This window comes from Phocoena phocoena, chromosome 16 (assembly GCF_963924675.1).
Source record: "Phocoena phocoena chromosome 16, mPhoPho1.1, whole genome shotgun sequence".
NCBI classification, from domain to species: Eukaryota; Metazoa; Chordata; class Mammalia; order Artiodactyla; family Phocoenidae; genus Phocoena; species Phocoena phocoena.
Window position 1 is genome coordinate 63,863,495 of NC_089234.1, and position 13,462 is coordinate 63,876,956.

At 39.4% G+C, this 13,462-nt stretch overlaps 1 protein-coding gene across 3 annotated transcripts in view; it reads right to left on the reverse strand.

Moving 5' to 3' along the window:
* MYPN (myopalladin) overlaps positions 1-13,462 on the reverse strand; it is a 76,915-nt gene that overhangs the window by 16,057 nt on the left and 47,396 nt on the right. For all 3 annotated transcript variants that reach the window (XM_065893860.1, XM_065893859.1, XM_065893861.1), the window contains 2 exons: positions 8,170-8,760; positions 7,426-7,564 (listed from right to left, as the gene is read on the reverse strand). In XM_065893860.1, coding sequence (XP_065749932.1) covers positions 7,426-7,564; positions 8,170-8,760 — 730 coding nt within the window. The remainder of the gene's footprint in view (positions 1-7,425; positions 7,565-8,169; positions 8,761-13,462) is intronic.

Genomic DNA, 13,462 nt, shown 5'->3' on the forward strand with positions numbered 1-13,462 from the left:
TTCTTAGAACCAATTTTAAATCTTCCCTCTCAGCCTCATCTCAGACTGGGTAAACAAAATACATCTACAGCTCTTTCAGGGTAGAAAAATGATTAATCTCCAGTGAAGCGTATTAATTTTTAATCAGTTAAACAAACTAATTAAAGTAAAAGATTGTTCACTTCTAATTGGAAACCCAATTTAGTTTAAAAGTATTAAAACTATTTTCTACATTTTGGGTTGTTGTTTTTTTTTTAAAGTTAATACTTAAAGCTTCCATCTGTCTACCTATTAGTTTGAACTATATGAAATTGCCATTTCTGAGGGTTAAAAGAGGTAAAAATATCAGCAATTTCAAGTTATTCAACCTAATACTATACAGCAAGTATATTTTCCATAAATACATTAACTAATCCCACAAATTTGAAATGTTTCCTAGTCTTGACAATTTAAAATCCTATAAGGAATATATTTTTCTTCCTTGTTGAATTGCATTCATGCTCCTAAATGGGTATTATTTTTCCTTTTAATAAATTTGTTTATTTTTTGGATGCTTAGGAGTAAAACCAATGAGTCATTTTATTCTCTTACTATGTGAGGTAGGTGCTAAATAGCTTTATTATTTTAAAAATAATAGTCAAAAGCATAATTCATATAGTTTGCAAACCTCACACACAGATCCTGAAGTTCAGGATAACCCAGGCTTTTTGTGAGGGTGGCAAGGGGTCTTAGCTTCTTATGGCTTCTCATCTTGTTTCATTTAAGTCCCCAAATTCCCAATCCATTCCATACTGCCTCTAGCCACTATTTTAGTGGAGTCCTTGCTCCAAGCTAAAGAACCTTCTCTGCAACTTCTCCTACTGCATGATGGGGGAGGGCTGGTAAGTTCCTGGCTAATTACATTGTCAGAGTTATTATGAGGGGGTGGGGAGAAATGAATTCCTGAAATTCTATATTGAAAGTATGATCTAATTTTTCCAAACAAGTATTACTGTACATTGTGGTAAGTTATGATTATATCTATACTTGAGGAACAAATGGGTGATACCTAAGGCTTTTGAGCACTTGCCTGAGAATACAAATACCACATTGTCTCCATGTATTCCAAACAGCTATTTTTAGGAACTTGATTTTACCAAGTTGGGACCTGATTTTATGGAATTTATAAATGTTTGAATTGATTTAACCAAAGGAACTATGGAAGCAATATGATGAAAATATGCAGGTTTTGTTTTTCTATAAATGTACACATATTGGTTACATATTTACTATTCTACCAGTACTACAGGTTGGGAGGTGATGAAAACAGAACACTCAATGAGTTATCTAAAATACACCATTTGTAACTATGTACTGAGGATACAGTTGTATTCTACTGAGGCACCAAGATGAGTTAGATATCAAAAAAGAAGTGAGTTGGGAGACAAAGTATCCTCCAGAAATTTCAAAGCAGGTGCTTAAGGACAGGTTAGATGATTGATATTCGTCATCTTCATCAGAGATACGAAAGAGTCAGGAGGGAGAAAATCCAGTGAGAAGACTTTGGAAAGAGCTATTAATGTCTGTGAGTGTCCCACCTCCACCTCCACCTCTACCCCCAGAGTACCTGCCTTTCACCTCCAGTTTGTTGAGAGAGATTAAATAGACCCATTTGTAGTGTTTATTGTGTTCCTCCAGTGGATTGGTATCTGACTCCTGCCTAAGAAATGTAGAGTGAGGAGCAAGGAGGGTTTTTGTTGGTGAGCAAGCTGAAGGTTGCTTTCAGTGGCCCGCACTCCTGCACTGTGTCAGGTCAGAGGACTTGTGATGGTTCCTGTCATACACATATGGGCCACATATGAGACAGAGCCAGTGTGGAGTCAGCTTTTGTCCCTCTGTGGCTGGGAAAGGAAGGAGTTGGGAACAGCAGTTAGTGAAGCAGGGGAGGAGGGAGTGAAAAAGAGAGAAGCTGGCCATACTTCCTTCCTGGCTTTAGATTTCCCATTTGTAGAGATCCCTGGGGTGTGCGGTGTGAGGTGTGAATGGGGGCGTTTGTGTGTGGGATCTTATTTTTGAATAAAGATTGGGGTGTTTGTTACCACAAGGACTGGTCATTTTGTATTACTCGATCAAGGTTGTATTTTGCAACAAAGTAAATGTAGAACCTTATATGAACTAAAATCGGTCAAAATGGTTTTGAGATTACCTCACATTTGAGATTGCCAGGGGAAGGATTAGCCCCACTAGATAAATTTAAAGGGATAAAGGGAGAAAAAAATAAAATTGCTTTTAAGATACAGTTGTTGAAGGTACCAGTTATATGGTATAATGTATAAGTTACAGATGCACAACAAAATAAGAGTACTGTAGGTCAAGGAGCTTCCATGAAAGATTTCATAAAATATTTGGGAAGTTGAACCTCAGGAACAAGGAAACCCATGTAACTGTGTGGCAAGGGGTATGTGACCTGTTTCTAAAGCAGTGAATCTTTACAACTGAGATGTTTACAAAGATGCACACCATCCCCAGAGCAGGAATTCTTTTTTTTTTTTTTTTTTGTAGTGCTTTGCAACTAAGAGTTGGTTATTCCAAGGATAACTAATCCTCTTATACATAAATCAAGGTTGTCATGCCAAGTTGTGACTGATGGGATTCTGATTTTGTAAGGACATTTGCAAACAAGCAGTGTGTTTAAGTTAAATTTGAATGTGCTTTCTGCACTGTTCTGCACAAAGGTTGTACTACTGATCCACTGTCAGCGGCTGTGCACTTTGAGTTTCCAGAACTGGATTTGGGCTGTGTTCTCCATTTTCCCTTGCCTTGTCCCCTTTGTGAGTAAAAGTAGGAGTTTCTGCGTCAGCTGCTTGTAGGTGATGTCTGTGCTCAAAGGAGAGAATATTTTTCTGTGTAAATCTGGTCTGTATGGCAAGCAAGTCAAAGACATATGGCCCATCCTTTCCAGGCTTATGTTAAAGACCTTCAGTGAAAATGAATTGCATAGAATTTCAGTTGCTCTACGAAAGAAAATGAAAAGCTAAAAAAATTACATCAGAAGAGTATGCCACTTGAAAATATAATTCTTTTTTTTTTTTTTTCTCTAAAGATAATCCTCTTAAGGCTGATAGTTTGACAACTTGAGGCATTTGGTTTCTGGGACACATCTGCAGAAGTTTTCTTCAGATTGTCAGAGTGGTGGAGAGTGCCTTCCTCCTGCTAAGAACCACAATGTAATGACACAACCCAATCAGATACGGCATTGCCAAGGTTCCAAATTTCCAAAACGTGGGCCATGATCTGGCACTCACTGCCCTGAGCGTGCTGCGGGCTTCCTCTACTCTAGGTCTGAGTCTGGGCTTCAGGGGCAAATAATCAGATAGGATCAAACCAGCTGGAAGAGCCTGCCCAAAGGGTTCCCAACCAACTCTGGGTACAGTGTTCACTAAAAGAAGTTTTATGTGTTAGAGAAAGTATTCTCCTTTTGTTCCTGGGTGAGCCACAGTATGGACAGCAGGTAAGAGATTCCTAGACTAACTTGGAGGTTAACCTACACAGAGGATGTCTTCTTTTATGATTTATCCAATACTACATGCTTCCTTCAATAGAAATAACCAGGCTTCATGGCTTACCCCCGTCCCTGCTGCCAAATTCTTAGAATATTATAGTAGGCACTGGGGACACGGCATTCTATAAAACACACACTCTACCTTCAAGGAGGTTGCAAAAAAATACTTTAAATCCAGATTTTGTCTTTAAGAATAAATAATTACTAAATGGTTCACAGATTTATTTTATACTTAAATGTTCAGTTAACACCAGAGTTTTGCTTAATTTCAGTGTGTTTTTTTCAAAAGGCTTTCATCTTTTTAGTCAGTTGATTAAAATAGGTTGTTATCATAGTAGATAGTGTCTATAATTAGGTATAATCAGAATCTCTATAGTTAAGTGAGATATTTTCCATACAGATGCAACAAATCCAAAACTTTCCCTTTGGTCAAAAGTTTGGTTATCCTATCTGAAATTAATGTAAATCCCAAAGTTGTGAGTTAATTCAGCAGATATTCCCTGAGCACCTACTCTGGGCCAGATACAGCAGGGGTGCAGCAATGAACAAGACCCCGTCCCACCCCCTGCCAATCCCGCTCCCAGGGAGCTTGTGACTGGTGCATCCTGGGTGGGCCCACAGCAGGTGACATGGGGACACTTCACTATTCCAGCACCCAGGGTCCTACAGTGCCCACAGTGAGCGACATAAGGCCAATGACAACGTTGAATTCTCATTAGAAAAGGAACAGATCGCAAGACTGTTTGCCCTCAAGAGAGAATTTTCATAAAGAATTCATGGTCAGAGATGAAAGAGGTAAGATTTAAATAGAAGAAATGACTAAGCAGTTTAGAGAAGAAGGAGATTAGAGGAAAAAAAGGCAGAGCTAGAATTAGGTACTTATTTTTTCCCCCCTCTGTCATATAGGGTAGTATCTGGGAACCACAGGCAGTTTTAATGAAGCCTTCATTTAAAAAATGGAGGGGGGGGGAGGAGCAGAATAAAGAGATGGGAAAGTTTCCAGAGAAATGAGTTCAAGGAGGAGAGTTGAAATAAGACATTAAATATGTGTGTGTGTGCTTTAGACATTAACAGTCACCAACTATTTACTGGGAGCAGAACGTCATACTAAGTCATGTATGCATTAAAATCGTTGGTTGTGAAGGTTCCATCACACTTTGTGTGATCCTGGGTTCCTCTGACCTCTCAGACTCACCTTGCTAACCTAAACCAAGTGATGTCCAGTGAAGATCCACTGGTGGTGAATGATACCCTTCGAAATAAGAAATGATGCAGCCTAAAATCTATAAATCTTTATCGGTTTAGAAAGCTAAACAGTTTAATAAATATGAGCATCTGAAAGGATGACACCTTTGTATCACACAAAGTCCTGAGAATCAACCAGCAAATGCTAGTTGCTAATTGAAAATGTTATATAAAATGAGTTTGAGGATAAATGCTGAAGTATTACAGCAGAGAAATACAAGGTGGCAGATACATCAAAGAAACCCTATTTCTAAAGCATTAATTTAGAAGTTTGAGTTCTGGGGAGGACATTTTTTATAGTCAATAATATTAATTGTTCAAGGACCTTTGGTTTACGTTCATGCTCAACATAACATGTAAATGCTTTAGAACGTTTACTCTTCTTCATCTGCTTAGGAATAACGTAGGGCAAGAGAGTCCAGCTTTCTGGACCTAAAAGTGGTCAAAGCAAGATAAAACAAAACAAATGCATACTCTTCAGAAGGAATCATTTGCTTCCCCCTCGTATGTGCAGGCTAATATGGGAGTAAGAAAACAGATCACTTTGACCCCTGTGTCCCCAAAATGCAGGTGGAGGTGGCTGTCAATACACGTTTCTTTATGATTGTTCTCCACTTTTTCTCAGCAAATTTTCTTCTTCTTAACTTCCTCAATGGGCCACAATACATTTAGACAGTGCTTCATGACTTTTTCACTGTCATTTCCCAAGGCAGCAATGGACAAAGCAATATTATAATATGGTCATCATTTTTTCCTCAAAACGTTCTCAGAATCAACATCTACCAACCTAATGCAAGCATTCCGTCTCAGACAGCTTCTTAGTTTCCTGAATTGCATTTATGCAGCTTGGCTTTCATGATCCCTGGCCTAGAATGCTGTGTAAGATCAATTCTGTAATTAATATACCATAATAACACTCAGAATAATAACTGTCAGAAGAACACGGATGTGTCACAGATATTTGGTATATAGTTTTCACTGAAATATGGAGAGGATTGAGATGCTTTTTGAGACTCCAAGTTCCTGCTGTTAGCCCTGAAGATAATTCATGACGGAGGTTTAATAAAGACTTCTGCTGGGTTTATGGCACTCCACTCATGGAAGTTCATGTTTATATGTACTCACGTTTCAGGTAATTAAGAGAAAAACCCTACTTTCCTCTGAGTGGGGGCAATGGATTAACATGGATCTACCTACAGAGTAACCATAAAAGTAAAACCAAACAGCCTGTGTGCTGACCTGGTATCATTTTTACAGGGTTCTAATTGCTCCCTGTCTGAGTTGTTAAAGACATAGGCTGAACACAGCTCTGATTTCAATGACACTTAGAAGGATTAACAAGCACAACTGTGATGACAGTATTATAGGAAAACAAATTGTGCTAGACAGAGCAACGTTTATGGGGCTTGGAGGTATTTGTTGTAAAACTGCAAAAAGGCTGCAGAGTTTCAGGGAAAATGTGAAAGTGTCCTGGAAACCAGGGCTCTGGTTCTCATTCTACCACTGACAGTTTGACAACTGTGCTTCAGTTTCTCTATCTAGAAGATGGAAGAGAAGAATAGTTATGTTGGTGTTTGCCTCCCAGAAATATATGTAATTTGATGAGATAATACCTGAAAAGTGTACTCAATTATGGCAAGCTTAAATATCCTGCTTCAAGTCAATAATTTAAAGTCAATTTTAAAAAGCATTTTAAGCATTATTATTTTAAGCATTTTAAGCATTACTTTCAAGAGAATCCACTCAGTAAAAATTGTCCAACATATAACACAATAGTAAAATACTGTATATCAATGGCTCCACTGGAAGTAAGAGATAGAAACATGAAGGAAAACAGCATATGGTCAGGGGAGTCTGGAGCCTTGTTTCCAGGGGTCACTTATGTCACAAATTCCACAATATTTGGTATATAGTTTTCACTGAAATTTTATGTTATACTTAAAATAGATTTTATCAGTTCCCACCTGGGGAAATAAACCAAGAGTTAGATTATTAAAATGTAAATCTGCATTTAAAAAATAACCACCTTACAAAAAGCAAAAATAAATGGCTCCAATAAAATACTTAGTCTTTCTTTTATGTGATGCCTACAGATGACTTTCCTTTTTCTCCTTCCGTGTAAACACTTACTAGAAAGCAGGGAGTTGTACAGGTTGAAACACAGGATATTGGCTAATGGCTATTTCACGTGCTTCAACCTAATGTAAAGATGGAGAGGAACTGGTGAGCAAACCCCCAAGCACATTAGATTGAAGCAGCCAGATCAAGGATGGCTTGGAACCCCAGAGTTCCTTAAAGTCTAGGTCATCTCAAGGCTCAGATATTGAAATGTCTCAAAGATGTGACAGTGTTGGCCAATACTGAGCTGAGGATTGTTGGAATGGAAAACAGACTATCTAGTCTCTCTCCTTAACATACACTATTCTAGGTAAACGCACGTAGACAAGTAAACTGAATTAACTACTGGGCTAAATCAAGAACTGTGGATCCATGTGGACGAGTTTCCTACGTGAACCATGGACAGTCTGTGCTTTGCCTTCCAAAACTGCAGTGTCAGCTTCACCAAGGTCAGGTGACCTGAGCATCCAAGGACTGAATTAAGCAAACTTACATTCCTTACAAAGAAATTCCAGTAAACCATCTGAACCCAACAATCTTACCTGCTGGTTTGATCTGACATCACTGAAATTCATTTTTTTCCCCAAGTCTAGAATCACTGCATTCTTAGTTTCACGAATGTAATCATCATTCACTGGTTGGGAAGACTTTATATGTTTCTTCATTAGTCCCTGGGATGGCCTGTAAAATAAATTCACACCTAAATCACTCATGAAAAGCACTGGCCAGGGTAGAGAGACCTAGAAACCAGAGTGGTTGGCATGGCAACCAGAGCCAGGAGCCATCAGGCACTTACGGAGTGCATCTTGCGAGCAAACCTTGAGCACTAACCAGAAAATCTGTGTATCGAGGTGTTTTCAGTATTTAAATTATAAAAACATTATTTAAAGTAATCATGTCCTTTTGTCCTAAGGTGTTCAATATCCATTTTGTGTCTAAGAGATCGGATTATGTAGGAATTCACTAAATGAAAGTCCTGTCCCAGACCAAGCTACTCTTATATGGGTCCATTCTTTTTTTTTTTTTTTTTTTTTTGCGGTACGCGGGCCTCTCACTGTTGTGGCCTCTCCCACTGCGGAGCACAGGCTCCGGACGCGCAGGCTCAGCGGCCATGGCTCACAGGCGCAGCTGCTCCGCGGCATGTGGGATCCTCCCAGACCGGGCACGAACCCGTGTCCCCTGCATCCGCAGGCGGACTCTCAACCACTGCGCCACCAGGGAAGCCCTTATATGGGTCCATTACTTAAATGACATCTTTTACATCAAGAAACCTCAATGACACTTACACGGATGGTGCGCTTCTAGGCAGCCCCATGGCATTGGTGGGTGGGATGGCAGGGAGAGAAGGCAGGACGGAGCTGAGGAAAGCCACTGGGTTCTGAATCCGGCTGGTGGGAGAGACAGGAGTTGGGGACACGCAGTGGGGCTGAAACTGGTTTCCGCTGGCGATGGAAAATGTGAGTGGCAGTTGTGCTGGCTCTGTCGGACCTGGAGGAGGTGGCTCATTTTGGACCGAAACCCCTCCCAGAGATTTGGTTTGCGCCGAGGGCTGAGGAACTAAGAGGCTTTCTTTGCTCACTGTCCTCTGCATGGCTTGAGGAGTGCTGATCAGGGTGAACACTGGAGAGCTGGAAGGGGACACGGTGGCTGCGGTCGTGCTTGTGGAGGGGAAGAAGGGCTTTGGCCGGGCCAAGCTGAATGTCTGTGATGAAGGGGCCTTCACCTGCTTGCCGGACATTGTCACCGCTGGGGCAGCAGTGGAGGTCGAAACACTCATGTTGAAAGGAAACTCCTTAGGAGATGAAGGAGATGGGTTTTGCAACTGCTGTTGTTCCAGCAAGACTTGGTTGTGAAGCTGTTGTAGCTGGTTGGAATCTCTGCACGCAAAACAAGAGTGGGGAGAGAGAAGAGAAATCCGTCACCATCGCCTCAGTCTGTAAAAACAGGCTGTTGACTGTTTGATGCCGATTAAGAACACACAACCAGTGTTGCCAGAAACCAGCCGATCAGATTCGGGCACGTGGGATCTATTTCCCTGGCCAGGGATCAAACCCGTGCCCCCTGCATTGGAAGGGCGAGTCTTAACCACTGGACCGCCAAGGAAGTCCCTGTCTCTCCTTCTTTCTAAATCTGTTTGATTGCCAGGAAGAAGGGAAAGTCCACCATGATGCACAACTCCAAGAGGCGTCATTCACATTGTGTTCTTTGTGTTGTGACCCTGGAGTTGGGCAACACAGCAGCCCCATTTTAGAATGTTATAAATTAGAAAGAAGAAATAGAAAAATGGTCCTCTTGTTGGAAGTGCTCAAAGTTCTGAGATGAGCAGATAGTATCTCTGTTTCAGGACAGAAGGCACTGAGCTACATACTGATGTGAGTTACTAAAGGGGGCTCAGTTCCCTGAGAATGTGCTATATTCTTCACTCTGCCTCATTTTAGAGCAAACTTTAACAAAGCAGCTGGATGTGGCTTGGTGTTTCTCATCCTCTTCTGACAACAAAGCTTTATAGAGAAGGTGACCATATGTCTCGATTCATTCTAGACAGTCCTGCTTTATGCCTGTTTTCCTGGCATGATTATTAATAGTGCTCTTTCACTCTCAAAAATATCATGGTTTGAACGATGGATTATATGGTCACCGTAGTTATGAACGTTACTTAGACTTTTCTTGTGCCTAATGAAAAAAAAAAGCGCTTTCTCCATTTATAGGAACCTGACTCACAGAAGCATTATATGAGTTGCCTTAAGTCCCACAGTCTATTTACTTCCTCTTAACAAAACAGTTAATTAATTTTTTAAAATAAGAAAATGGAAAACAAAAGTGTCCAAAAGTCATATATGCATAAAGTTGTCAGGGCTGTCAAACTTTGCTGTTTAGGAGAATCTATTCTTGAATAAACAACCATAGGAACAGCCACAAGTGAGACCACAGTGCTTCAAGCCCACCGTGGTTTTATGTTCTTTGAAAATATGTTTTGGAACATAGAAGGTGATCTGCTGAACATGAGATCTATTAAAAATGAAAGGTTTTATGTTTTCATACCATCGGGAAAGTCAACACCAGCAGCAATAAAGTTGAGGCAGAAAGTTCTCCAAATTTTGATTTAAAAAAAATTTTGTTTTTAATTGAAGTATAGTTGGTTTACAGTGTTGTGCCAGCTCTGCTGTACAGCAGTGACTCAGTTATACACAGAGACATTCTTTTTTTTAAATATTCTTTTCCATTATGGTATATCACAGGATATTGAATATAGTCATAATTTTTAAAAAAATTTCTTGGAGTTTAAGACCTTTTCTCTTGCCTTCATTAACATTTCTGATACACAGTATACGGAAAAGTAACTTCACAAAGTAGAGACCTATCTCCACTTTCATGACTGCTGTCAAATGCTACATACTCTGCGACTCTTTTTTCAACTATGAAAACTAAGAATTTAGAAGTATAGCCACTTGGCACAGTAACTTTCTTCCTCCCTTTTAGAAGTAAGTATTTAAGCTGAGAGAATAAAGTAACATAATTAAAATTAATTAAATCTTTTCATTCCATCATAGATGAAAGATTCGGCAATCAAGAGAAGCAGAAATATCTTTGTTAGATTATCCTTAGAAAAATATATACAATAACGTTGTTTCTGCTGGTGTTAACTTTCCCAATGGCATGAAAATATAAAACCTTTAAATTTTTAATGGATCTCATATTTGGCAGGTCCCATTCTGTGATTACTGTAGCGTAAAGAAAATGCCATGTGGTTTTTAGGACATGTTTGTATTGTAGTCTGAGTAACTTTTAATTTGATGGTATTGCAGAAACGTTTTATTGTGGTTATGGAAGTAGAAAAAGTAGTATATGAAAACTAAGTAATCTTAGAAAGATAAGGATGAAAAAAAGGGGCCAGGAAGTCGTTTGGTATTGATTGATTCTTATTTTCCTTTAGCTCCCATTGAATGAAAACTAAAAACCAGCTTTTAATTTTAAGTAAGACTTTAAACAGCATGTTAGCCCTTATCATTTAATGCAGTATATTGGATCGTAGAGGGTCACAAACTTTAAACATAATGATATATGAGATACGGCATCGAATAGTTTTGATTATCTAAGATTCTGGAAGAACTCATTTGAGAATAATGTCTCCTTTTGTTTGACTGGGTTTTTTTCCCCAAATTTTATTAAACTGTCTTGTTTCAGAAGGGATTTAAAACAGCTGTTTCAATTTGCTTATTCATGACATAAGGGCAAGGTGTCAATTCCAGTATTCAACAAACTTTTATTGAATCTTCTGTATGTTTACTTTGCTAGGTACTGTAGGAGATACAAATATGCCTGGGATAGTATGAGCTATTCAGGGCTCAAAAATCTTACTATACATATATGTAATACAAATACCCAGTGGTTATTTACAGGTAACATATGGAACTTACTATTTAATAATGAAGGTACAAAGTGCAATGAAAGAATAAAGGAAGGAAAGGTTAATTACAAAGCATACAAAACCCTGAGCAACCTCTCTAATTCAAAATAACAGCCTATCATAAATTGCTATAAGCTCAGCTGCTCATGTCTTGTTGCTATGAGGATTTCTGAAACAGGTTTGTACCCAGTTTTCTTTCTGTAGATTATCAACTCTCCTGGGTTCCCTGAAAATATCTTCTCTTTTGCCACAACTTAGCTCAAGCATGATGCTCAAGAATATGCCCTCTGCAGACAGATAGATTTCGGTCCTAATCGTGGCTCTGCCACTGATTATATGTGTGGTTTGGAGAGGTTTCTAGATTTTTCTGACCCTGATTTCTTCATAAGTAAGATAGGAGTAAGTAATATCTCTTCATGTTGTTGTGAGAATTGATAGATAAATCACCTAAATCAGATAAGTGATCAATAAATGGTGGCTATTATATTTTTCAGTTTCTGAACTACAAATATCAGTTTCAAGATTTGTAAGAAAATTAGAGTTTCAGAATTATAAGGATGTTTCTTGATGTGGTTTCTGGAATACAAAAGAATTTCTTAGGGATTTTTTTTAAATTAACATCTTTATTGGAGTATAATTGCTTTACAGTGGTATGTTAGTTTCTGCTTTATAACAAAGTGAATCAGCTATACATATACATATGTCCCCATATCTCTTCCCTCTTGCGTCTCCCTCCCACCCTCCCTATCCCACCCCTCTAGGTGGTCACAAAGCACCAAGCTGATCTCCCTGTGCTATGCGGCTGCTTCCCACTAGCTAGCTATTTTACGTTTGGTAGCGTATATATGTCCATGTCACTCTCTCACTTCATCCCAGCTTACCTTTCCCCCTCCCCGTGTCCTCAAGTCCGTTTCTTAGGGATTTTAAATGGTTGAGATAAAATGTCAAGGCTTAATGACAAACACAACAGAACAACTTGGGCTACTGTATCAAATAGTTTTGAAAGCAATTTTGGCAACAACAACTTGGGGCAGTGTGTGCTGGAGCCAGCTCTCGATGGCTGTGGAGGGCAGGTTGTATACACCTCATCCCAGTTCCCAGTTTAATGACTTTTCTTTAGTAGCTTGAAATCAGCCATGGTGGGAGGAAACTGGCAAATGCTACAAATCAGCGCTTCCCCGCCTCTGCCGGTAGTTAAAACATTTGCTAGCACACTGCTGATTAGGATAACTAATTCTGGGTAAATATGTCTCTGCAGTCAGCTTTTAGCTGTGGTTTTGGCAGTGGTAACTATGCTGGTTGTGCATTAGATCACCCAGAGAGCACAAAAGACAAACCTTACTGATTTAGGCACCACTGGCCAGAGAGTCAGTTGGCCTGGGAAAGGATCCAGGCATAGTTATTATAATCTTTTTAAATGTGGGTCAGTTCTTAAACTTTAGTGAACCTCAGAACCCTCTGGAGCGCTTGTTAAAACGTAGATTTCCAGGCCGCACCTCCAGAGTTTCTGATTCAGTAGGTCTTGAGTGGAGCACGAGAATCTGTGATTCTATCAAGTTCTCAGGTGATGCCAGTGCTTTGAATAGCAAGGCTCTGGGTGATTCTTGTCTGCGTCCAGGACTGAGAACCACTGCTCTAAAGAAACACTTGCCCCAAAGCATAGGCTTACCCAGTACATTCTGATTTTAGTCTGACATTTTACTCACTTTAAATGTTAATTCTTCCATTTTTTTCCTGGCTGTGGAGGGGTGTGTGTATGGGGCTGGGTGGGGTGATAAAGGGTTGTAACTCAGGTTCTCCAACTTTACACCCGTACTTTCCAACCTGGCTGTACATTAAAATAATCTGTGGAGAGATTCTCATTCAACTGGGATGGAAGGCATAAATATTTTTCAAAAGCTCCACATTTCATTCTAGAGTGTGGCCAGGATGAAGAGTCACTTCTCTAAATAGCTTAATATTCAAGCTGAAAATGTCGAAGTCTGAATTATCTAGGCTTTGATGATACAGTGTTGAAAAATGACAGCTTCCCTCTCTGTTGCAGTTTTAAGATCTATAAGAATTCTATTTTTTGTATGAATGGCAAATTGAAGGAACAAGCAGAAAATTGTATCCTCAAGATTATTGAGTCAATGTATTTTAACATAAAACCTAAAAGCTTAAAACCAGTA